Source organism: Hemitrygon akajei, chromosome 14, assembly GCF_048418815.1.
Source record: "Hemitrygon akajei chromosome 14, sHemAka1.3, whole genome shotgun sequence".
Taxonomy (NCBI): domain Eukaryota; kingdom Metazoa; phylum Chordata; class Chondrichthyes; order Myliobatiformes; family Dasyatidae; genus Hemitrygon; species Hemitrygon akajei.
Window position 1 is genome coordinate 36,778,154 of NC_133137.1, and position 26,205 is coordinate 36,804,358.

A 26,205-nucleotide genomic window follows, 5' to 3' on the forward strand; every position below is an offset into this window, starting at 1 on the left:
ACTGACCCCTGAGGAACATCACTAATCACTGGCAGCCAACCAAAAAAGGACCCCTCTATTCCCACTCATTTCCTCCTTTCTTCAGCTATTCGGCTATCTATGCTAGAATATTTCCTGTAACACCATAGAATTCATCTGGTTAAGCATCCTCATGTGAGGCACCTTATCAAATGCCTTCTGAAAATCTAAGTAAATGACATCCACTGCCTCTCGTTTGTCCACCCTGCTTGTTACTTGCTTGAAGAGTTCTAACAGATTTTTCAGGCAAGATTTCCCTTTACAGAAACCATGCCGACTTTGACTTATTTTATCATTGGTCTCCAAGTACCCTGAAACCTCATCTTTAATAATGGACTCCAATAATTTCCCAGGCTCTGAGGTTAGATTAACTGGCCTATAATGTTCTTTCTTTTGCCTTCCTCCCTTCTTAAAGAGTGGGGTGACATTTGCAATCTTCCAGTCCTCTGGGACCATGCCAGAATCAAGTGATTCTTGAAAGATCATGACCAATTATCTCTTCAGCAACCTCTTTCAGGATGCTGGGATGTAATCCATCTGATCTGGGTGACTTGTCCAGCTTAACACCTTTGAGTTTGTATAACACTTTTTCCTTTGTATTGGCAATGGCACCCTCTCCTGCTTCCTGACAGTCACGGACCTCTGGCATACAGCTAGTGTCTTCCACAGTAAAGACAGAAGCAAAGTATTTACTAAGTTCACCTGCTATTTCTTTGTCCACCATTACTACCTCACCAGCACCATTTTCCAGTGGTCCAATATCAACTCATGCCTCCCTTTTATCCTTTATATAACGGATTATATTATTGACTAGTTTGCCCTCAAATTTAATCTTTTCCCTTCTTCTAGGGCTTTTAGTTACCTTTGTTGGATTTTAAAAGCTTCCCAATCATCCAACTTCCCACTCACTTTTGCTACCTTATATGCCTTTTCCTTGGCTTTTGCATAGTCCTCAACTTCCCTTATCAGCCACAGTTGTCTAGCCCAGCCATTTGAGAGTAACTACTTCTGTAGCACCAATCTATTCTGTGCCTTGTGAACTATTTCCAGGAATTTCAGCCACCTCTGCTCTGCCATCATCCCTGCCAGTATCCTCCTCCAATCCACCTGGGCAAGCTCTTTTCTCGTGCCTCTGTAATTCCCTTTATTCCATTGCAATATTGATACATGTGACTTGTGTTTCTCCCTCTCAAACTGCAGCATGAATTTAATCATGATATGATCACTGCCTCCTAAGGGTTCCTTTACATTAAGCTGAATAATAAAATTTGGGTTAATACACAGCACCTAATCTAAGAATAACCTTTCCCTTAGTAGGCTTGAACACAAGCTGCTCTAAAAGGCCATCTGGTAGACACTCAACAAATTCCCTCTCTTGTGATCTGACACCAATCTGATTGTCCTACCACTAAACCTGTTAGTGTGTGCCTATTTTACATCCAATTGGCCTTATTGTACATCAGTTTCTATTGCCTTGATTTATATTGTCTGAGTGAGGACAGAATTATTCAATGGGAGAGAGGGAGAGGGAGGAAGAAGGGGAAGCAGGGAGGGGGAGGGGGAAGGGGAGAGAGAAATAATGAGAGGCAATTAACCATGAGAGAGGAAGAGCATAAAATACAACTTTAATTAATTTTTCAACTATTATCATGAACCACAAAATGAAATTTTGAAAAAAAAATGAAAACAATACTCTTAAAAATTGTTCCAAATGTATAATTATACTTCCACAAGTAATTAAAGTCTAGTTCCTCTGTTTCTGTTTGATCACCATTCTGTGCTGTGTTAGATGCTCTTCGTTTGTACAACAAAAAATTCATTTCAATTGACCTCATGAAAGTTGGCCACACATATAAAGCACCAAAAGATATTGTTGGCTTGACTCCACCAAGTATTTGAGCTATGGAAAATATAAAGGAGAAAGTATAATCTTAAAAAATGGTTTTAGATTAATATTAATACAGGGCAGAAATTCATGACAAGTGATATGAATATGCCCATTACATATCAAAGTGAGATTACTCTGATTTTCCCATACATCTATGCCATGTAATATTGCAAGATTCAGACCCATTTCCACCCCTACCCTGAAACAAATGTACAAAACTTAAGTATATATTTAGTTCATTGAAGCTGTTTCAAAATGCACATCACCATTGCCCAGAAGCTCTGAGAATATTTTATTCTCTCTTGTTCTTGTAATTACAACTCTTTCTCCTTGATTTACTTCCAGGAGTCCAGCAATTCTGCAATGATATCCGGACAATGTTGGGATTTGCTCCGGGGCTGTTCTGGAGAGTCTGTTGGGTGGGCATTAGCCCTGCCTTTCTTGCTGTGAGTAACAATGCTGTTGTCAAACTGGTTTATATATCACAAGAAAGTGTCCTTTTGTTTCCTATTAAGGGCAATTCCCCTGCTGTATTGCTGACATCCTATTGACATGAATCATTCAATTCTTGATGGTTTTCACTGTGATGTTCCAGACTGTCCAGTTCCTTTCCTTGGCCCTAAGGACTGGTTTGAAGTAAAATGCAAATTTCTGGAGGAACTCAGTGGTCAGGAGGGCTCCATGGAGGAAAAGGGATAGTTAACATTTCAGGTCAAGACAGATCCTGATGCTTGGCCCAAAACATTGATTATACTTTTGCATCCACGGATGCAGATAATTCCAACAACTACCATCTGGTCTGACTGATTCAGGTTTGAAATCCATTGGCTTTGCATCTGGTCTGATGCCAATGTGTACACTTGGTGAAACTGTCTCCCAACAAATTACCTTTCTAATAATATTACAAAATGTAACTTTGAACTTTCAACTCTGTGAATGGCCTTTCAATCTAAACTTGGGTTACCTCAGTCACTCCTGTAACGTATGCATCTGTTTCTTTTAGACCCCCCTTAGTACTGATTATGGACTGATAACTTACTTATGCGCAATGATCAGTTGTCTACGCATGTGCGTTGATCTGTTCTCTTCCGCTGCAATGCGAATACACCAGTTAAAGTCACCTCTGTGTATGTGCCTTTATTTGATATGTAGATGCACAGACACAACAAACTGGTGATGAGTATGAACCTGAATGTCAGGGGATATCACCAACTGCGCTGACATTTGTGGGATCACAGAATTCAGAGGAAGGGAGAGAGACGGTGAGAGAAAAGAGTTAAACAGTATGGAGAAGGCCAACACACACACACGAACAAAGGGATGTGTGAGTAATAGTGCACGGTACACAGTGAGAGTCACACGACTAGCAAAGTTAAAGTGAAAGTAATGTGACATTGGCCTTAGTTGGGAAAGTTGATGAATTTGATCGTGCTAATGAGGACTGGGAGCCACATATTGAGAGTGTTGAGCTGTATTGTAATACAGATGATGTCGATGAGGAAAAGAAAGCCTCTACGCTTCTTAGTTTAATAGGTGCTAAAATGTACAGGCTTTTACGCAACTCCTGAAAAGCCAGCAAGCAAGATGTTCAATGAAGTTGTTGCAATTTTACGAAATCACTTGAGCTCAAAACCACTAGAAATAGCTGAGAGATTTTGATTTCACAAAAGGAACCAGTCAAAGGATGAAAGTGTTTCTGAATACATTGCATAACTGAACAAACTTTCCCAATACTGTGACCTTAGAGACGGACTTTCTGATACGTTGAGGGGCAGGCTTGTGTGTGCCATGCATATTCAAAGCACCCAAGAGGCTACTGTCAGAAAGAGACCTAACCTTAGAACAGGTATTAACTATTGCAATATCGTTAGAGGCTGCAGCAAAGGATGCAGTAGAACTACAGCAAGAGCTTAGAATGTGAAACGCACAAAATGTCCCTGAATGGTGTAAAAAGCCAAAAAAGTTATTAATGTGGCAAATTCTCCCATGATGCAAATGACTGTTGGTTCAAAGAAAAAGTTTGCAGAAAGTGTGACAGCAAGGCCACATAGAGAGAGTGTTCAAGTCAGATTAAAAAGCACAACCAGAAAAGGAAAACCGCACAGAGTGAAAAGTTTCAAACACAAAACCGCACAAATGCATAAAGTGACAGAATCAGGTAACACAGAGCCTGACAAAGGTGAGCTGTCATGCCTCGAGCTGTACAGTATAACTGAAGCAGATCACAAAATCATCTGGATCACAATGGAAGTGTCTGGTGCAAAACCGAAAATGGAGCTGGATACAGGGTCAACTTTGTCTATAATTTCAGAGGCTGACTACAACAGACTGTTTTCTAAGCTACCATAAGAAAAGACGTCGGAGATCCTAAAGACCTACACAGGCAAAAAAGTGTCTCCGAAAAGAAAACTGAAAGTGAATGTGATGTGCAGAAGCAAAACACAGCAGTTAGAACTCTATGTGTTGAAAAGTGAAGGGCCAACACTTATTGGACATGAATGGTTAAGAAAAATCCAACTGGACTGGCAAACGATCAAAGCTCTCACTGTGTCATCAACAGGCAACTGCAGTCACTAACCACAGACTATCACAGCTGCTTAATATTAATGAGAAGGTGTTTGAGAAGTGGATTGGTAAACTCAAAGGCATGAAGGCCAGAACTGAAATGGATGAAACAGCAACACTAAAATTCCATAAAGTGCACCCAGTGCCTTACGCACTACATCCTAAAGTGGATACTAAACTGCAGAGCCTGGAGGCATCTGGCATTCTCTCCAAGGCTGAGTAGAATAATTGGGCCATGCCCAATGTCCCAGGGATCAAGAAAGAGTAGGCCAGAGTCGTTCTCATTTGTGTGGATTTCAAGGTGAGCATCATCCCAGTGCTGCACACTATGCAGCCACGATCTACCCTGCCACGAACAGAAGACATTTTTGCATCTTTGGCATGCGGGGAGAGGTTTTCAAAGATTGATTTGTCACAAGTCTATTTGTAAATGGAGATTGAGTCGTCAAGCAGGAAGTTCCTCACAATCAACACTCACAAAGGATTGTTCCAGTAAAATCGTCTCGTTTTTGGTGTCACATTAGCTCCAGCAATTTGGCAAAGAGCAATGGACCAAGTGCTCCAAGATATCCCAGGAAAACAATGTTACCCTGATGACATCATCGTGACTGGCAAGAGTGATGAAGAGCACTTCCAGAAACTTGGTAAAGTGTTTATCAGGCTGAGGGAGTACGGTCTGCTTGCAAAGACACAAATGAGTTTTTCAAGAATGAAATTTCATAATATGGAGATGTTATGAAAGCCTGGCTTACATAAGTCACAAAGGAAGACTGAAGCAGCGCCACAGGCGCCCAAACCAGAAAATGTGTTGCAACTCAGGTCATACTAGGGCCTTGTAAACTAGTACTACCGGTTTCTCCCAAACAGTGCTGCAGTGCTGCACCCATTGAATGCACTGTTACAGACAGGAGCAAAGTGGGAATGGACAGAAAGATCTGAAGGAGCATTCAAGGAAATAACATCCGATGAATTGCTCACCCATTATGATCCGTCTCTGTCCACCAGACTGGCATGCGATGTGTCCTCTTATGGCAATTGAACCATTTTGTCACACACGATGGAAGATGGATCTGACCATCTGATTGCATTTGCTTCAAGATCACTAATGAGCGCAGAACGCAATTACGCACAGACCGACCGAGAGGCCCTTATTCTAGTATAGGGAATAAAGAAGTTCCACCATTACCTCCATGGACAAAAAATTACTCCAGTGACAGGCCCCCAGCCCTTTGTGTCCATTTTCATTCCAGTGATGTCTGCTACACGGTTGCAACATTGAGCACCTTGCCTAGGAGCCCATTCTTGTGACATAGAGCTCAAGGGAACCAAACAAAATAAAAATGCTAGTCAGCAGGGTAACTACAATTTACTTTGCACAAAAAAAAACCAATGCTGATGGCTTTTCATGTCTTCCACTGTTGGCAACTGAAGAAGAAAAGTCTTCATACTGTGACCCAGCAGAGGTGTTCCACACAGCATTGGTGGGCCAGTTGCTGGTAACAAATTCTGAAATACTACGAGAACCAAGAAATGACCCAACAGAGGAAGTTGTCTTTCACAAGACACTTGCCAAACCTGATGCCACTCCACTGATTCTGAAAGAAACAGAGCTGTACTCAAAAGACTGAATTTTTAGGAAATAGAATTTAGTTACAGACTGTTATTGTGAAAGCACATTTACTTGAATATGGGTTGTTAAAGGGAAATAGTTTTGTTACATATACAATTTTATGTTACATTAATCTAAAGGAGCATGAAGTGTAATGCATGGATCTATTTCTTTTGGAGCAATGACTCCCCTTAGCACTAATTATGGACTGAGAACGTACCGATGTGCAATGATCTGTCGTCTACACATGCGCTTTCATCTGTTCTCTCTCTCTGCAATGTGAATATGCCAGTTAAAGCCACCTCTGCATGCGTGCCTTTATTTAGGTGATACGTAGTTGCACAGACACACTTCCATTCTCATTAAAGTTGAACTATTTTCATGTCCTCCATTTACCCTAGTGATTGTAGAACAGGTTTTCAGAGTGATGATGATATCAGGCTGAATCTCATAACTCATTCTCAAGTTGTTTACACGAACATTAATTTGTATGTGAATATGCTGGCTTGTCTCTTTGCTGCCATTAATGTTAGAGGCATCAATTTCCCATTTCCTCATTGTCTGAATGGGCTTCAAAACTATGACATCTTCCTCTCTATTGTTCAAAATTGTCACTGAAACTGCTTTGGTTCCTTGAATTTGCAGGCTGTTGAAATGTAACCTTCCCCTTAGCAATAGATACCCTGGGCTGTAGCAAACTGAAGGATGTGGTGAGTGGTGGCTATTACAACAATAGCAACTGACCGAACTGCAACCAGTCATAGTTTTAGTCTTAGTCATAGTTCTGTAATCCTACACTTCCCTTTGGCTCCGACGGGTCAACCACAACTATACTACGGTAGTTGTTTGAGGTGGATGAAATTTGGTGGAATTCTCAGACACTATTCCAACACTGTTCTCAGACACTACTCAGACAGCAATTTTACAAACCAGTTTGGATGTCTCCTTCTGAATGCTTAACAGCATTAACTGATTTTCTTGATCATCAAGTCCCAAGCAAACTATTTTCATTAGGTACAATCTCAAAAGGCACCAAAATAGCCAAGCAAGATCAAGTTCCTTAATTAAACAATACATTAATTAATTGCCTCATCCTGCTTTTGGCTGTTGAACTCAATAAATAGCTTTCAACAATGTTTAACAACTTTGGGTTCATTTTATCTTATAATTTCTGCACAGGGTGGCACGGTAGCATAGTGGTTAGCGTAACGCTTTACAGTGCAAATGACCCAGGTTCAATTCCCGCTGCTATCTGTGAGGAGTTTGTACTTCCTCCCCGTGACCACACAGATTTCCTCCGGGTGCACTGGTTTCTCCCCAAATCTCAAAGGTGGATAGGTTAGTAAGTTAATTGGTTGCATGGTGTGATTAAGATTAATATAATTGGGCAGCACAGGCTGACAACCCCACAGGCTGACAGCCTGACAAGCCCATACCACCCTGAAAGGGCCTGTTACTGAACTGTAACTCTACATTAATAAATAAACAGCATTAAATAAAACTTCCAGCTTGTTAAGACTTGACAGAGTGCCATAGGTTTCTGATGTCAGTAGTGCACACATATCCCATTTTAGTCTCTTGTGTAATAATCTTCTCCTTCAGCATCCACAATGATGTGAATATCTTATCAATTCATTTTGATATACTACGTAGTTACGTAATGCATTCTGAAGTTGATCATTTAGGCTGCTGGGGCAACATGTTGTTCCATTCGCATTCAAAAGTGAAAGCTGAACTCAGTACGTGCAATGGAATGCTGTCTCTTGCTGCCTTATCTAGATGTGTTCTGCATTTTCTCTGGAATCTGCAAAAGCATACAAAAAGGTTTCAAGTGGATGGCTGCAGGAAAATATTGTGGAAAAAGTTTTGGTATAAAAAGCATCAAAAATTTGTCAACTTACACTCAGCAATTGTTGTGTATTTAATATTTCAGTAATATTGTAAATATGTTTGATTAAGCATTCTTTGTTTAAAGAATTCATTTTTATCTAATAGTACGTGAATGACATACGGTATCACGCCACGGTTATACAGTTATACATGCGCATCTCGCTAGAAGTAAAAACAAAACTAGACATGTATTCACGGCTGTGTTTCAATTAGTTTTATGATTAGGAGTTACAAAACATAACAGTGGTGATGAGGAAGTTTAAAATGAACCTGAGACAACTACCTACCTGTTGAAGCACAGAGAGACATTGAAATTTTTTTTTAATGTAGTGAGGCATTTGAGCTTTTTTAAAAAAGGCAGGAAATTGTTGAATTCACAGGTTCATAAATGGTGAGTACTGACTGATGATAATCATAAACTTAAAAAAATCAAAAACGGCTGGCTACATTGAAAAATAGATGAATTCAACTGCACAAGCAATATCAGGTTATTGTATACTGAGTGGTATTTTGAAGCAAATGAAATAGCCAATGAGAAGCAAGTGCCAGTTCTGCCAAGTGCATTGGGTGGAAGACTATACAGTTTGCTTAGAAGTTTAACTGCTCCAGCCAACCCAACTGAAATGTGCTTTGCTGATATTGTGTTATTAATGAGGGAACACTTAGAACCCAAACCATTGTTGATTGGAGAACACTTTAGGTTTCATGAGTGGAATCAAAAGAAAAGGCAGCAGAGCAGCAAAGGCTGGAATTTCTGGGAGCAATCTGGAAGGGGCAGGATATATATATCCCAAAGAGGAAGAAGCATTCTAAAGGCAGGAGGACACAACCATGGCTAACAAGAGAAGTTAAAGCCAATGTAAAAGCCAAAGAGAGAACATATAATACAGCAAAAAATAGTGGGAAGCTAGAGTATTAGAAAGCTTGTATAAACCAACAGAAGGCAACAAAAAAAAGTAATTAAGAAGGAAAAGATAGAATGCAAAGGTAGCTAGCCAATAATATTAAAGAGGATACCAGAAGTTTTTTTTAGATACATGAAATGTAAAAGAGAGGTAAAAACAAATATTGGCCACTGGAAAATTATGCTGGAGAGGCAGTAATGGGGGACAAGGAAATGGAAGATGAACTGAATAAGTATTTTGCATTAGTGTTCACTGTGGAAGAGACGAGCAGCATGCCCAAAGTTCGAGAGTATCAGGGGGCAGAAGTGTGTGAAATTGCCATTTCTAGGGAAAAGGTTCTTGGGGAACTGAAAGGTCTGAAGGTAGATAAGTCACCTGGGCCAGGTGGTGTACACTCCGGGGTTCTGGAAAAAGTGGCTGAAGAAATTGTAGAGGTATTAGTAATGATCTTTCAAGAACCAGCTGATTCTGGCATGGTTCTGGAGGAATGGAAAATTGACTACAGAAGCTTTATGACTAGTTAACAAATCTATCCATCCTATCTTTTGGTCTTAACAGTCACATACTAACTGATATTGATTGCAACATTGCAATCGATATTTGTAAATATGTGACTGTTAACACCATAGGATAGTATGGATGGGATGGAAAATTATAAATGTCAAGAAGGGAGAGAGGCAGAATAAAGGAAACTATAGGCCAGCTAATCTGACCTCAATAGTTGGGCAGCTGTTGGAGTCAATTGTTAAGGATGTGGTTGCATGGTACTTGGAGACACATGATAAAATAGGCCGAAGTCAGCATTGTTTCCTTAAGGGAAAACCTTGTCTGACAAATCTGTTGGAATTCTTTGTAGAAATAGCAGGTAGGATGGACAAAGGAGACTCAGTGGATGTTGTGTACTTGGATTTTCAGGAGGCTTTTGACAAAGTACCACACATGAGGCTGCTTAACAAATTAAGAGACAATGGAATTACAGGAAAGATACTAGCATGTATAAAGCAGTGGCTGATTGCCCAAAGAATGGGCAAAGAAGTGTCAAATGGAATACAGTGTCATAAGTAGGGTCATGCACTTTGGTAGAAGAAATGAAAGGGTAGACTATTTTCTAAATTGAGAGAAAATTCAAAAATATGAGGTGCAAAGGGACTTGGGAGTCCTTCTGCAGGAATATCTAAAGGTTAATTTGCAGTTGAATCTGTGATGAGGAAGGCAAATACAATGTTAGCATTCATTTTGAGAGTACTAGAATATAAAAACAAGGATGTAATGTTGGGGATTTATAAGGCACTGGTGAGGCCTCACTTGGAGTATTGTGAGCAGTTTTAGGCCCCTTATCTAAGAAAGGTGGTGCTAACTTTGGAGAAGGTTCAAAGGACGTTCACAAAAATGATTCTGGGATTGCAAAGCTTGCATATGAAGAGCATTTGATGGCTCTGGGCCTCTACTCACTGGAAGTCAGAAGATTGGTGACCTCATTGAAACCTATTGAATGTTGAAAGGCCTCAACAGAGTGGATGTGGATGCTTCCTATATTGGGAGAGTCTAAGACTAGAGGACACAACTTCAGAACAGAAGGACATCCTTTTAGAGTGATGAGGAGAAAATTCTTTAGCCAGACAGTGGTGAATCTGTGGAATTTGCTGCCACAGGCAGCTATGGAGGCCAAGTCATTGGGTATATTTAAGGCAGAGTTTGATAGATTCTTGATTAGTCAGGGAATGAAGGGATATGGGGAGAAGGCAGGAGAATGGCGCTTTTTCAGCCATGATGAAACAGTGGAGCAGACTTGATGGGCCAAATAGCCTAATTCTGCTCCTATATCTAATGGAAAGGGGAGTCCATTTCAGCATATGTGGCTGAATTTGAGGGATTGTCTGAGCATTGTCAGTTCAGCGATGGTCCTAGTGATACACTGAGAGATTGTTTAGTTTGTGGAATCTTACTAGAAAGCATTCAAAGATGGCTGCACATTGAAGCACACTCACATTTAAAAGAGCAGTTGAAATTGCTGTATCGATGGAAACAGCAGCCAGGGATGCAATTGAGTTGTGTTCAGGAATAAAAGTGAGCATGAGCAAAATTGCAGCTTCTAGATGGAGGTTTGCCAAGCCTGGTAATTTATGTTGTGGCAGGGGTTCACGTATCCTAGACCAATGCAAGTTTAAAGGTTAACTAGCAGAAACTGCAATAAGGTAGGACGCATACAAAGATCATTTCAGGCAGAAGCCAAGAAGGTTGGGTCTGTCATGATCTATAGTAATTTTAAGGTCATGATCAACCCAGTACTGAAAGTAGATCAACACCCTCTGTCCAGGATAGTGGATATCTTTGCAAAACCTTCTGGAAGGAAACACTTCAGCAAAATTAACTTCGCCAAGGCTTACCTACAGATGAAGATTGCTTCTCACCATAAACATTCATTAAGAGCTTTATTGCAATAATCGGTTTATTTTTGGAGCAGCATCTGCACCCGCACTCTGGCAGAAAGCTACAGACCAAGTGCTGCAAGGCTGCTCAGGCACTTAGCAATACCCGGTAAGGATGATCTAAAGACAGTGTTAAAATGATTATGAGCATGATGCAACAAGTGTGATTTATTTAAACTAAACATCACTTATTGTGGTCACACCATTAATGCACAAGAATTACACGAGTGTGCTGAGAAAATTCAAGCAGTGGTGGAAGCCCCAAGTCAAAGGACCTGTCATGGGTTGTGATTCTTTTTAGGATCTGTCAGTTACCATAGTAGGTTCTTGACATACCTGACTACTGTGATCAACCCCTTGAACTCATTACTACAGATTGGGAGCAAAGGAAGCAATGATGTCAGACACCGTACTCACACATTGTGATCCATATCATCCAGTGAAGCTTGCCTCTGACACCTCAGCTTATGGTATAGGTGCAGTCATGCCAAGTGTTATGAGTGATGGAAGTGAACACCCCATAGTCTTTGCATCATGTTCCCTTACTGCTACAGAGAAAACATGCACAAATTAACAAAGAGGCCTTGAGTCTGGTTTGGGGTGTAAAACATTTCAACCAATACCTACATGAGAGAGAGGTTACCCTCATTACTAATCATCAAATACTGGTATTCACTTTCAATCCACAGAAGGGCATTCCATTAACAGCAGCAGCATGAATACAGAAATGGTTTCTGTTGCTTAGAGGACACCATTACAAGATCAAATTCAATAGGACTAATCATGGAAATGCTGATGTACTGTCATGTTTACCCCTGGAAAAGGAAATACCTGAAAAATTTATAGAGGACACTCCTCTTGAAGTATTCTCCTAAATGCAAATCGAAAATCTTCCTGTAATGGCAGAAATGATCCAAAGAGAAACCAGAAATGATCCCACTGTCTCAGGTGTAGATGGCCACCAAAATTGGCTGGAATGAGCAGCAGAAACTCCAGTTCCCCCATTTTTACCAGCCCAGGGTGATCTGACCCTTCACAGATGTTGCCTCATGAGGGGATTGGGAGTTGTTGTACCATCCAGGCTGAGAGATAAAGTGTTGGAGGAGCTACATGCCATAGTCAAAATGAAAGCATTGACTTGAAGCTTTGTCTGGTGGCCTGGCATAGATCAGTAGATTGAGTAGCTTGCCATGCACTGTTTGAGATGCCAACATATGCAGAAGATGCCAAGAGCAATGCCACTTCATCCCTGGGAATGGTCCGCATTGTCCTGGCAGAGGATTCATGTAGATTTTGCCGGACCATTCATGGACACAAGTTTCCTGGTGGTAGTGGATGCAGCTACAAAGTGGCCAGAAGTGTTCCCAACAGCCTCCACCATAACTCTGCACACTGTTGATGTGTTGAGAAGCCTCTTCTCAAGGACTGATGTTCCAGATCACTTAGTCAGTGACAATGGATCACAGTTTGTTGTGGAACAGTTTCAGTCATTCCTGAAAATGAATGGAATAAGACATATTACATCTGCACCGTACCACCCAGCTACAAAAGGCTTGGTGGAGAGGTTTGTCCGAAGCCCAAAGAATGCATTGCGAACAATGTCAGCAGAACACGCTACACTAATGCTAAGTCAGAAGCTCTCCAATTCCACTGCAATGCAGCACACTCCACAACCAACAACTCACCAACGACAATGTTCCTGGGTGATGTACCATCAATAACTCTCCGAGACGGGAGGCGAGATATCGGCTTTTATTGACTGGAAGAAAGAACAAGCAGCAATTGACCACCATGCTACATCCTGGAGACTGAGAGGCCCCAATCGCCTTTATACCGGGGTCAGTGGGAGGAGCCACAGGAGCAGTCAGCGGGGGGGGGGGGTCTGTGGGAGGAGCCACAGGAGCAGTCAGTGGGGGGGGGGTCTGTGGGAGGAGCCACAGGAGCAGTCAGCGGGGGGGGGGGTCTGTGGGAGGAGCCACAGGAGCAGTCAGCGGGGGGTCTGTGGGAGGAGCCACAGGAGCAGTCAGCGGGGGGCGTGTCCAGACAGGTATATGTAGTTCACCACACTGGGTTGTCCCTTGCGCTCACGCTTGGATCTCTTCAAACCCAATCTCAGAAGGAGTACTCAGGACAAACAGCTGAGACGAGTTGAAGGCTCTTCAAACAAGGAGGTTTAATGTTTCACTGCTGGACAAACAGGGACTACAGAGGGATAATCAAAAGGGGGTACTTGGAAAGATTAAAGACAGAACTAGACCACTATCCTACACGATGGAGATTGGATTTAGTGTCATCTGGAAATGACACATCGATCAGTTGAGGAGAGCAGAGTCAAGTGTCAGAGAAGAAAGGTGTCCAGTGCTGTCAGAACCACATCCTGCAGTCCCAGAGTCAACTTCTGCAACCACCATGGAGGAGGCCGTGGAACCTGAGGTTGTTTCACAGCCATGAGTCTCACCTGCCAAGCAGTGACCCCTCCCCCCCCAATCAGGCAAGGCGTAACCACACAAAAGTAAGAAATCCTCCACAGCAATTAAATCTTTAAGCCTGAATGGGACGATGTAAAATTTACCATGCTGTGGATATTTGTATATAATCCTTGTATTATGTAGTGTACTGCATGTGTGTGTGCACGCGTGTCTGTGTATTTGTGTGTACACACACACATACGCACACTAATACAAAACAATATCTTACATATTTGAATTGAGATACATTCTATATTGAGTTGGAGTTTGTAGGGAGGAGTGTTGTGTATTTAATATTTTAATAATATTGTAAATATACTGTTTGATTAAGCATTTTTTGTTTAAATGATTCATTATGGGTTATAATTAATAGTATGTGAATGGCATAAGACAGCACAACACCACATTATACACGTGTGTCTTGTTAGAAGTAAGAATGAAACTAGACATGCATTCCTGACTTTGTGATTAGCTTTCAATTAGTTTTGTGTTTTGGAGTTACAAATTATAACAGCAAGGTCCATCAATATAGTTTTATCCTAGAGATACAAGAGAACTGCGGATTCTGGAAATCTGGAGTGACGCTCAAAATGCTGGAGGAATTTAGCGGGTCAGGCATCACCTATTGATGAAAATGAACAATTAATGTTACAAGACTCATGATGAAGGGTCTTCACCTGAAACGTTGACTGTTCATTTTCTCCTCCAGTACTTTGGGCTATTACCAATTTTAAATATCTAAGGTTACAGTATATTAAGTCAAGAGAGAATCTTACTTGAAAAGCCAATACCGCTGGTTTCAGTCAGTATCATTGTTAAATTGTTACAAAGTAGGCACACAACATGACACTGCTATTCAAAGCATGGTAATTTAACATGTAACCCTAAGTTTGGCTGGTGGCGTTAGAGGGGAAGACCCTCACTGGCCCGCCAAACTTGTGAAATCTCGTTTGTGTGGATGCTGCGTGATGTTTTCCCGTTACAAATCAGTACCACGAAATAACAAACAGTACACAATACGCAATCAAACAATTTAGTTTTATAATTCTTTATTTGACTATTGGGTTAGTAAAAGAAACAAAAAAAGACCCATTTTAATGAATCAGTCTAAAGTGCACATTGGAGCTCATGGTTTTCCTGTCTGTTCATTCTTCATTGATTTCCCCCCAACTCTCAACCCCATTCTCATCCACTCAGTCCTGTGATCTACAATCTCTCCATTCTGGCATCTTCTCTCTCCATCTTCCGCCAACAAAAGCCCGCAAATTCCTCGCTCTCGGGCACACAAGAAAGAAAAACATCCTCCTCACAACGGCACACGTTCCAAAGCCCCTGTTATCTCTAGTCACAACCCAAACACCGCTGCTACACAGAAACCATAACATCAGCAGTGAAACCTTTCCCAGGGCATTACAAACATAAACAATACAGCACAGGAACAGGCCCTTCAGCCCACAAAGTTGTGCCAAACCAGTTTAAAAGTGAATCAAACCCCCCAATACTAATCCCTCCTACCTGCACAATGCCCATATCCCTCCATCTTCCTCACATTCACGTGCCTATCTCAATGTCTCTAAAAAGTCTCTAATGTATTTGCCTCTACCACCATATCAGGCATCCACCTCTCTCTGAGTAAAAATACTTACCCATAATATCCCCTTTGAACCTACCCCCTCTCATCTTTAATGCCTGCTGTCTGGTATTAGACATTTTTACCCTGGGAAACAGGTTTTCCCTGTCTACTCTATCCTGCCTCTCATAATCTTATGAACCACTGTCAGATCTCCCCTCAGCCTCCACCGCCCCAAAGTAAACAACCCAAGTTTATCCAGCCTCTCATGACTGTACATGCCCTCTAAACCAGGTCCAGGTATATTCTGCAGATACATAACTACTAGAAACCACTACTATATTATATACAGTGCCTATAAAAAAAAAGTATCAACCCCCCCCCCCCCGGGAGTTTTTATGTTTTATTGTTTTACAATAAATTACAATACATTGAATCACAGTCGATTTAATTTGGCTTTTTCGACACTGATCAACAGAAAAAGACTTTTTTGTGTCAAAGTGAAAACAGATCTCTACAAAGTGATCTAAATTAGTTACAAATATAAAACACAAAATAATTGATTGCATAAGTATCCATCCCCGCCTTTAAAATGATGATACCATATCATTACTGGTGCAGCCAATTGGTTTTGGAAGTCACGTAACTAGTTCAATGGAGACCTGTGTGCAGTTGAGGTGTTTCAATTGATTGTAGTAAAAATACACCTGTATTTGGAAGGTCCAGCTGCTGGTGAATTAGTATCCTGGCAAAAACTACACCATGAAGACAAAAGAGCACTCCAGGCAACTCTATAAAAAGGTTATTGAAAAGCACAAGTCAGGAGATGGATACAAGAAATTTCCAAGTCACTGAATATCCCTTGTCAATCATCAAGAAATGGAAAGAATATGTCACGGCTGTAGATCTGCCTAGAGCTGGTCGTCCTCAAAAACTGAGTGACCGTGCAAGTAGGGGACTACTGAGGAGGCCACCAAGAGACCTACGACAACTCTGGAGGAGTTACAAGATTCATCGGCTGACATGGGAGAGACTGCACATACAATAACTGTTGCCCGGTGCTTCACCAACCACAGCTTTATGGGAGAGTGGCAAAGAGAAAGCCACATGAAAAGAACTCACATGAAATCTCAGCTAGAGTTTGCGTGGGAAACTCTGAAGTCAGCTGGAAGAAGGTTCTTTGATCTGATTAAACAAAAATTGAGCTTTTTGGCTATCAGACTAAATACTATATTTGGCATAAGCCAAACACTGCACATCATCAAAAACACACCATCCCTACCATGAAGCATGGTGGTGACTGCATCATGTTGTGGGGATGCTTCACTGCAGCAGGCCCTGGAAGGCTTGTGAAGGTAGAGGGTAAAATGAATGGAGCAAAATACAGGGAATCCTGAAGGAAAACCTAATGCAGTCTGCAAGAGAACTGTGACTTGGGAGAAGACTTGTTTTCCAGCAAGACAATAACCCCAAGCATAAAGCCAAAGCTACACAGGAATGGCTTAAAAACAACAAAGTTAGTGTCCTGGAATGGCCAAGTCCAGACCTCAATCCATTTGAGAATTTGTGGCTGGACTTGAAAAGGGCTGTTCACTCATGATCCCCATGCAATCTGACAGAGGCTGGGCATCTTTGTAAAGAAGAATGGGGGGAAATTGCAGTGTCCAGATGTACAAAGCTGATAGAGACCTATCCACACAGGTTCAAGGCTTTAATTGCTGCCAAAGGTGCATCTACTAAATATTGACTTGACGAGGGCAAATTATGCAATCAATTATTTTGTATTTTATATTTGTAATTAATTTAGATCACTTTGTAGAGATCTGTTTTTACTTTTGACACGAAAATGTCTTTTTCTGTTGATCAGTGTCAAAAAAGCCAAATTAAATCCACTGTGATTTAATGGTGTAAAACAATAAAATGTGAAAACTTCCAAGGGTGGTGAATACTTTCTTTAGGCACTGTATGTATGTGTGTATATATAGGATTCTGGTTAATTGGGCCATTGGTTAATCAGGACAGCTGCTTGTTTGGGCCAACTCTTAAAGAACAAAAATTTATTGGGAAAATAGCCCGGATTCACTTTGTTTATTTGGGACACTGTGCCGCTTAATTGGGGCAGAAAACTGTTGCGGAACAGTTTCTAACTAGCGTCAGACATGTGCACTTGTGTGGCTGTTAGATATGACACTGTCCAGAGCAAACAGTTATTAAACAGTGTCAATTGCATGTGCTTGTGTTCAAAAGTCAGTGATTTTTGACACTGATAGTTGGCGAGAAAAAACAGTTTTCCACAACTGTTTTGCTCACTGTGGTTTCAAGCATTCAAACTTGGAAACTTTGCTCCTATATCTTAAGTCATGGAGATGATAGACACTGCTGGGAGTGAAAATGAAAACAATTTCACTACTTCAACAGGTTGCGAACTACAAAGAATTTGAAGGTATCAAAAATCATTTTGAATGTTAAAATGAAAATGAAGATTTGGAGGACGCAATCATTGATAGCATTGTATGAAGGCAGTCCATTATCTACACAAGGTGTTTGCACTGATTTTGTTCATTTTACAGTCAACACAGCAACATACACTGAATTCCTCCGTCAATAACTATATTAGGAACTAATATATACTTTTATAGTTCTGTAGTAGTGTCAATAGTATTCTAATTTGTTCCGTATTTTATTTAAATACATAACTTGTTACTCAGTTAAATGGTAGTTTGTCTTTTTTTACTTTTTAAATTATTTTCATGAAACTTCAGCTAATTGGGACAGAGAGTCAATTGGGCCAAATGTCCTGGTCCTGGAGGTGTCACAATTAACAGGGATGCACTGTACTTCCTATAAAGGAAGAAAACCCTTTCTTTCCACCTTTCTGAAGGATCTATTTATTGCAAAGTCAGAAACCAGGGTATGGATACTGGGCTTGGAGACACATGCAAAACCTCACAGAGAATGAATAAACAATTTTGAAAATCAAATTTCTTTTTTTTCATATTTAAGTTATTGATGTGCTTCCTATTAAATTGATTTTCTAAGTCAACTATAGTATTGTTTATAATCAAAGTCTCAAAGAAATCAAGAAAATGGTCAGCAACTCCGCACAGATTTGAGGGAAAGATGAGACAGCAGATCACACCAGACTGTTCAAAAATCATTCTAGACAGCTAGGCAGTAATAGCAAGGTTGTGATGCATTACTCGTACATGGTGGTCAGTTTTATACATAAATTCAATGTTAGAGAAGTTCAGGTAGGGAACTCATCCATGCATTACCTCATTTTGAGCAGCAAGTAAAGCTTTAACTCCACTCCAGTATTTATTGTCCAGCGTCCAACTCCAATATATCCACAAAGGGTCACTCCACAGGAGAGTCCATTTGAAAGAGCAATTGCTGGCAGGTTAGGAACAGCAGATGATGTTCTTTGTCTGAAAGAGAAGTTGCTTAAAAAGATCTATAAAGCAGTAAAACAAGAAAACCCTAAGCACCTTGCTATTGACATGTATTTATTGAAATAATTTGGATCTACCACATCCATTTTCTATCTGATTTCAGTTCATCACAGTGAGCTCAATTGTGTACCAGCCCCCTCTCAGTCTATTTGGCTATGATTATCCGAACTGGAGTATAACAGTGGGTTATCTGATTGGAGCTTCATCCTTTATATGGATCCCAATATACATGGTGTATAAACTGGTGTGGACACCGGGATCTCTTAAGCAGGTAAGAATATCAAACATAAGCTTCTAACTCACTTGCTGCTCTTTCTTTATACTGAGGCAAATATAGTCATAGGGTCATAGAAAAGTACAGCACAGAAACTGGCTCTTCTGCCCATCTAGTCCATGCTGAGCCATTTAAACTCCCATTGACCTCTATCAGGACATTAATCCTCCATACCCCTACCATCCATGTGCTTATCCAAACATCTCTTAAACATTGAAATTGAGCTCACATGCACCACTTGCACTGGTAGCTCGTTCCACACTCTCATGACCCTCTGCGTAAAGCATTTTAACCTCATGCTTCCCTTAAACTTTTCACCTTTCACCCTTATCTCATGACCTCTAGTTGTACTCCTACCCAGCCTCAGTGGAAGAAGCCTGCCTGCATTTACTCTCCTATAATACATAATTTTATATACCTCTATCAAATCTCCTCTCAATCTTCTACATTCCAAGGAATAAAGTCCAATTCTATTTGATCTTTCCTTATAACTCAGGACGCCTAGACCCAGAAACATCGTTGTCAATTTTCTCTGTATTCTTTCAACAACAAGCTCCTGAAAGTCCTTATCACCGTTCTCTCAAAGTGAGCAAAATGCACAAACTCCAAGTTCACCTTGTTCAGATTGATAAAACTGAGACTTCTATGTTCCTTTCTCCCCCTGGACCTGAACATCATTGAACTTTCTTCGATCGGTCTTATCTGGTGCACACAAGCCAACCTAACTAATCTTAGAGTCAATCATTCATAAATTCACAATTACTCATACTGCTTCTGTGCTCTTTATTAGTGCGAGGATTTTCAATCAAATATATTCTCTGCTCTACTGCAGAGGAAATAGTATGTATATAGAATATGTGTGATACTATGTATATAATATTTACAATGCAATGTGCAGACTATAGAAGCTGATCAGAATTTCCACTATTTCTCCCATTTGAGTAACTTAAAATGTCTCTGTATATGAAATACATCATATGTGTTAAAGTAAGATATTTATTTGATTTAAGCTCCTATACTCTTCATAAATAAACAAAATTTAAAGTTTCCCCTACTTTTCCTTCATTACATTGATGACCGCATTGGTGCTGCTTCCTGTACCCATGCTGAACTCGTCGACTTCATCAACTTTGCCTCCAACTCTCATCCTGCCCTCAAATTTAACTGGTCCATTTCTGACACCTCCCTCCCCTTTCTTGATCTCTCTGTCTCTGGAGATGGCTTATCTACTTATGTCTATTATAAACCAACTGACTCTCACAGCTACCTGGACTATACCTCTTTCCAACCTACCACTTGTAAAAATGCCATCCCATTCTCTCAATTCCTCCGTCTCCACCACATCTGCTCTCAGGATGAGGCTTTTCATTCCAGCTGTTCTCCTCCTTCAAAAAAAACGGGGGCTTCCCTTCCTCCACCATCAATGCTGCCCTCACCTGCATCTCTTTCACTTTGCGCACATCAGCCCTCACCCCAGCCTCCCTCCACCACACCAGGGATAGGGTTCCTCTTGTCCTCACCTACCATCCCATCAGCCTCCGTGTCCAGCGCATTGCTCTCTGTAACTTCCACCATCTCCAACGGGATTCAACAACCAAACATGTCTTACCCCTCCCGCCAACTTACTGCTGTCCACAGGGATCGCTCCCTACGTGATTCCCTTGTCCATTTGTCCCTCCCCACTCACTGATCTCCCTCCTGGCACTTATCCTTGAACCTCCTCCCTCACTACCATTCAGGGCCCCAAACAGTCCTTCCAGATGAAGTGACACTTCACCTGTGAGTCTGTTGGGGTCATATACTGTGTCTAGTGCTCCTGGTGTGGCCTCCTGTATATCGGTGAGACCCAAAGTAGATTGGGAGACCGCTTTGCTGAGCACCTACGCTCTGTCCACCAAAAAAAGCAGGATTTCCCAGAGGCCACCCATTTTAACTCCACTTCCCATTCCCATTCTGACATGTCAGTCCTTCTCTACTGAGGCCACACTCAGGTTGGAGGAGCAACACCTTATATTCCATCTGAGTAGCCTCCAACCTGATGGCATGAACATGGACTTCTCAAACTTCCGGTAATGCCCCCCTTCACCATTCCCCATTCCCATTTCCCTCTCTCGTTTTATCCCTTGCCTGTCTATTGCCACGCTCTGGTGCTCCAACCCCTTTTCTTTCTTCCATGGCCCTCTGTCCTCTTCTATCAGACTCCCCTTCTCCAGCTCTGTATCTCTTTCACCAATCAACTTCCCAGCTCTTTACTTCACTTCCAGATTCACCTTATCACCTTGTGCTTCTCTCTCTCAGCCCCCCCCCCCACTCACCTTTAAACTCTACCCCTCACTCTATTCTATTGCACACAAGCTTTTCCTATTGGAAATGTACAGAGACAACACAAATATCCTATGGAATATGTGCCCAATGTGCACACATTTTGTTGGCACATGGCATGCAGTGTTGCCCTCAGTTCTTTAAACCCCCTATTATAATTAAAAGATACATAATGATTGCCTTTACTGCCAGATGAAGCAGTGAGTGATTTTGTAGAACCCAAGAGTGAGATGCTTTTGCAGGAAATGCCTCACGCTGCCCAGGCAGCAGCTAGATGTTTACAAGAATACATGACCTTGGATGATATGTTTTGAAATCCTCACAGACCTGGTGTACACATCAGTATTTGGACAGTAAACAGTAACAATAACAAATCATTCATTCGTTATGTGCCGTGTCGTATGACGTAGGTGATCATGGTCTTTCCATGACCATGATTGTTCTTGGCAAATTTTTCTACGGAAGTGGTTTGCCATTGTCTTCTTCTGGGCAGTGTCTTTACAAGATGGGTGACCTCAGCCATTATCAATACTCTTCAGAGACTGTCTGCCTGGTGTCAGTGGTCACATAACCAGAACCTGTGATACGAGCAGCTGCTCATATGACCATCCACTACCTGCTCCCATGGCTTCATGTGACCCTGATCGGTGGGGAGGGGATGGGGGCAAAGCAGGTGCTACACATTGCCCAGGGGTGATCTGCACGCTAGCGGAGGGAAAGAACACTTTACATCCCCTTGGGTAGAGACATATCTCCACCCCAACTCACACGGTGACAATACTATTTAGAAATGATTTTACACTTATTTTAAAAAGATTAATATTAATAATTTTGAACAGATCTTAAATGGCTAATTTATTTCAATCTGTCTCTGTTATACTTTTATTAATAGTAAACAATGAAAACATCTTTTTTCCTTAAAAAGTCCATAATTATTGTCACTAATTCATTGATCAATTATAATCTCTGTTCAAAACTACATTGCTACATGAGAGGATTTTTAGGGTGGTGGGGTGGAGATACATCTGGCCCAAAGGAAATGCTAGGTGCTCCTTCCCTCCACTGGCCTGCAGGTCATCCTTGGGCAAGGTGAAGCACCTGCTTAGCCTTCCCCCCGATCAGGGTCACGTGAAGCCATCGGGCAGATGGTGGATGGTTGTAAGGACAGGTGGTGCTGGTTATGCAATACCTGACACCAGGCAGACAGTCTCTGAAGAGTATTGATAATGGCTGGGGTCACCCATTTTGTAAAGACACTGCCCAGAAGAAGGCAATGGCAAACCACTTCTGTAGAAAAACTTGCCAAGAACAATCATGGTCATGGAAGGACCACGATCACCAACACAACATGGCACGGCACATAATGAATGAACCATAATGAATAGCCAATTTAGGCACATGCTCTTAAAAATGTTCACCAGCCCTGCCCTAGATTGTAGAAGATTTTCAAGCCAAAAACATGGCTTTCATAGCCCACAGGGAAATTATTTTACATTTACTCCCGTTTCCAAAATTACTTATTCCACTGAAACTCTATCCCTATTACCAATGTCAGCTACTTGCACTGTATGATCCATTGTTCTGTACAAGGTTCTAATATTAACCTAAAGAAGCAAACCTTCTAGATACTTTACCACTTTTATCATAAGTTAAATATTATTTTCTCTACACAGCGCCTCGCAGTCTGCATTCGTCCAGAGAAGACAGTCAAAGACCAGAAGCCTGACTCCCTCTGTATGAATACCATTCCATAATTCCCTGTACACATATATCAAAGCTTAGTGTTAGGATTTGTATGGAAATGTTTAAAAGTCCATTACAGGACTTGTGGGATTTGGAAAATAGTGTTACTACAGTTAACGCTCCAGTTCCGGTAAGAACAAAAGTATAAAGTGGATCGCGGAAATCTGGAGAAGGTTCAGAAAAGAATGCATTACCAGTAATTCACACAGCATGACCTTTCACCTCGTCCCTTTGTTATTTTCGTGGTGCAAAAAAGAATATTTTGCTATTTCAACTGAAAGTGTCATGAAAAATTTTCACTTGTAACCAAGTGTTCAAAATTTAAGATAGCTTTTGCCACTTGAGCTTTTTTAAAATCAGAGTATCCTTCCTCTAGAGATTTGAATATTACAGAATTTAAAGACCATGTTATACTGTAGAAGTGCTTTTAGTAACAAAACCTTCCAATACAAATAACACTAAGTTTTTTTTCCTCGTAAACGGTTTATCTGAAAGGAGTACCTGAACTGGTCCTGAGCTTGCAGGGAAGGCAGATGACTGTGAGTTCAGCAGACAGCTGGTGTTTTCTCCTTTGTTTCATTTTCGAATATCAATGTAAAGCTCACAGATGCTTTATAACTTGGATTCAACACAAGTCTTTCAGTTGACAATATTTAGATTTGACATTAATGCACCAGGGGCCATTGATTTGGTGTTGTCAACTGAAGACAACCTCTTGCAGATCCAAACTGTCAGATGCATATAGTGAAGTAATTCAAAATGTGTTTAATGTTCAGTGTAAATTTATTAGCAAAGTACATATATGTAACCATATACAATCCTGAGAATTAGTTTCCTTGTGGGCCTACTCAATAAATCCATATACTAATAACCATGTTCAACCAGTGTTCAAAGACAAAAAAACTGTGCAAATACTAAAAGGAAGAAATAATAATAAATAAATAAGCAATAAATATCGAGAACATGAGATGAAGAGTCCTTGAAAGTAAGTTTGTAGGGACATTTCAATAATGGGACAAGTGAAGTTATTGCCTTTGGTTCAAGACCCTGATGGTTGAGGAGTAATAACTGTTCCTGAACCTGGTGGTGTGGGTCTTGAGGCTCCTGTACCTTCTTCCTGATGGCAGCAGTGAGAAAAGAGGATGACCTGGGTGGTGGGGGTCCCTGATAACTTCTCAAAAGATTCAGTCATTCAGTTTGTTACATAGATCCATTGAAACTAGGAAGATACCAAATTCAATCCCTGAACTGTAGTGGGTTAACTGATTTCAGCTAGGGTGATGAAGTCTTCTTCCCTACCCAAACTTCACCACCTCTTCATGGGCTATTCACTAGCCATTAGCAAAGGACACAATTTGTTCTCAAATGAAGACCAAATCACCCTTGACTGTGACACGTGAGACTGAAAGCTTTGACACTATAAACATAAATGCACCCACACAAGAAAACCCCAAGATAAGTTTCCAAGAAGAATTGTGTGAAATGTATTGAATAAAACGAGAGCTAAGGTCTGTTTCTAGACTGTCCTATTCTCCCAATGATATTTCGCTCTTTCTATTGTAACTTCTACCAACCTTAAATCCTTATTCCTTTTAGATCATAAGAAATAGGAGCAAACTTTGGCTATTCAGTCCACCGGCATTCGATCATGGCTGATTTATTTTCTCTCTCAACCCCATTCTCCTGCCTTTTCCCAGTAACCTTTGACAAATCAATAACCTATTAGTCCCCACTTTAAATATAAATTCCAGTTTCACCATTCTGTACTATTCTATTTTCTATGTCCTTTGGCTAAAGACATTCCTCTGTTCTAAAGGGGGGGTTCTTTTATTTTGAGGCTCTGCCTTCTGGTCCTAGACTCTCCCACTGTTGGAAACATCCTTTCCACGTCCTTTTGTCTTATATTTTCCTTCCGCCTTTTTCATTCCTTCCTAATCCCAAATCACACATAGAGAACTTGAGTGAGAAATCTGAAATGCAAGTTGAAGTCAGACCCCAAAACCCGTCAGACCCCAAAGTTCAAACCCACAGCCGAGCCAAGTGCCCTCAAAATGTGGGTTTAAAGTACAGTACTGTCACCTGGTGGTTGGACAATGATATTACATCAGACAACCTCAGGATTTGTTTCTTGCATTTTGCTCCCAAATAAATTAGTTATCAAATTGTTCCTGTTTTGATTCGGATGTGAAACACAGCTACTTGGGTAAGATGCTGCATCAATGAACCCAATAAAAGTTCTGAAAGAAGGAATAATAAAAGTTAAAATATTTAATCTACAAATGACCTATTATTTATTTACTGAGATACAGCGTGGAACAGATTCCTGGCCCTTTGAACCATGCCGGCCAGCAACCTCGATTTAACCCTAATCTAATCATGGGACAAGTTACAATGACCAATTAACCTATTAAATGGTAGGTCTTTGGACTGTGTGAGGGAACAGGAGCACCCAGAGGAAACCCATGCAGTCACGGGGAGAATGTACAAACCGCGCGCGGTACTGTCACCGGTATTGTAAAGTTGTGCTCATCTCTACGTGAGCATGAAGTCCCATTTTAACAGCCACTGCGAATACATCCAAATAATAAGGGGAATAAGGATATAGTGAATATAACTTGTTGATTTGAATGAGTTCAAAGTACCTTATTTTATGATTTTAAAGTCTCTAAACAGTTACGAAGTTCAAAACATTGTATTTGTGCATGTTTGTACAGACTAACACAAGTAAGATGCTGTTTTTTTGCAAATAAGTTCTTAAAGAAACATCGAAGGTTGTGATTATTTTTAACTACGATTTTGTAAGATAACAGATATAATGTTTGTAACTTTGAAGATTGTATCTGGTTAAACCTTATCATTCCCCTTGTTGTCAACATTCCAAAGTACAGAATAAAATGTAGTGACAATTGGTTATATCTCACTGTTGTAAGATATAGGTGAACCTCCAACAGCCTTGTGTTTTATATGTAAAGTGTAATTTGAATACACCCGCCTTGAGTGTGGTTTTTGATAAATATGTTTTATAAAGGTCTCCAATAGACAACATTTGAAGTGGGTTCAGATTATTTTGTG

General features: G+C 40.8%; 1 protein-coding gene across 1 annotated transcript in view; it reads left to right on the forward strand.

Moving 5' to 3' along the window:
- slc6a4b (solute carrier family 6 member 4b) overlaps nt 1-26,166 on the forward strand; it is a 73,997-nt gene extending 47,831 nt beyond the window's left edge. The window contains exons 11-13 of the mRNA XM_073065838.1: nt 2,252-2,352; nt 18,898-19,065; nt 23,064-26,166. Coding sequence (XP_072921939.1) covers nt 2,252-2,352; nt 18,898-19,065; nt 23,064-23,144 — 350 coding nt within the window. The 3' untranslated portion in view covers nt 23,145-26,166. The remainder of the gene's footprint in view (nt 1-2,251; nt 2,353-18,897; nt 19,066-23,063) is intronic.
- Nucleotides 26,167-26,205: the final 39 nt, after the last annotated feature.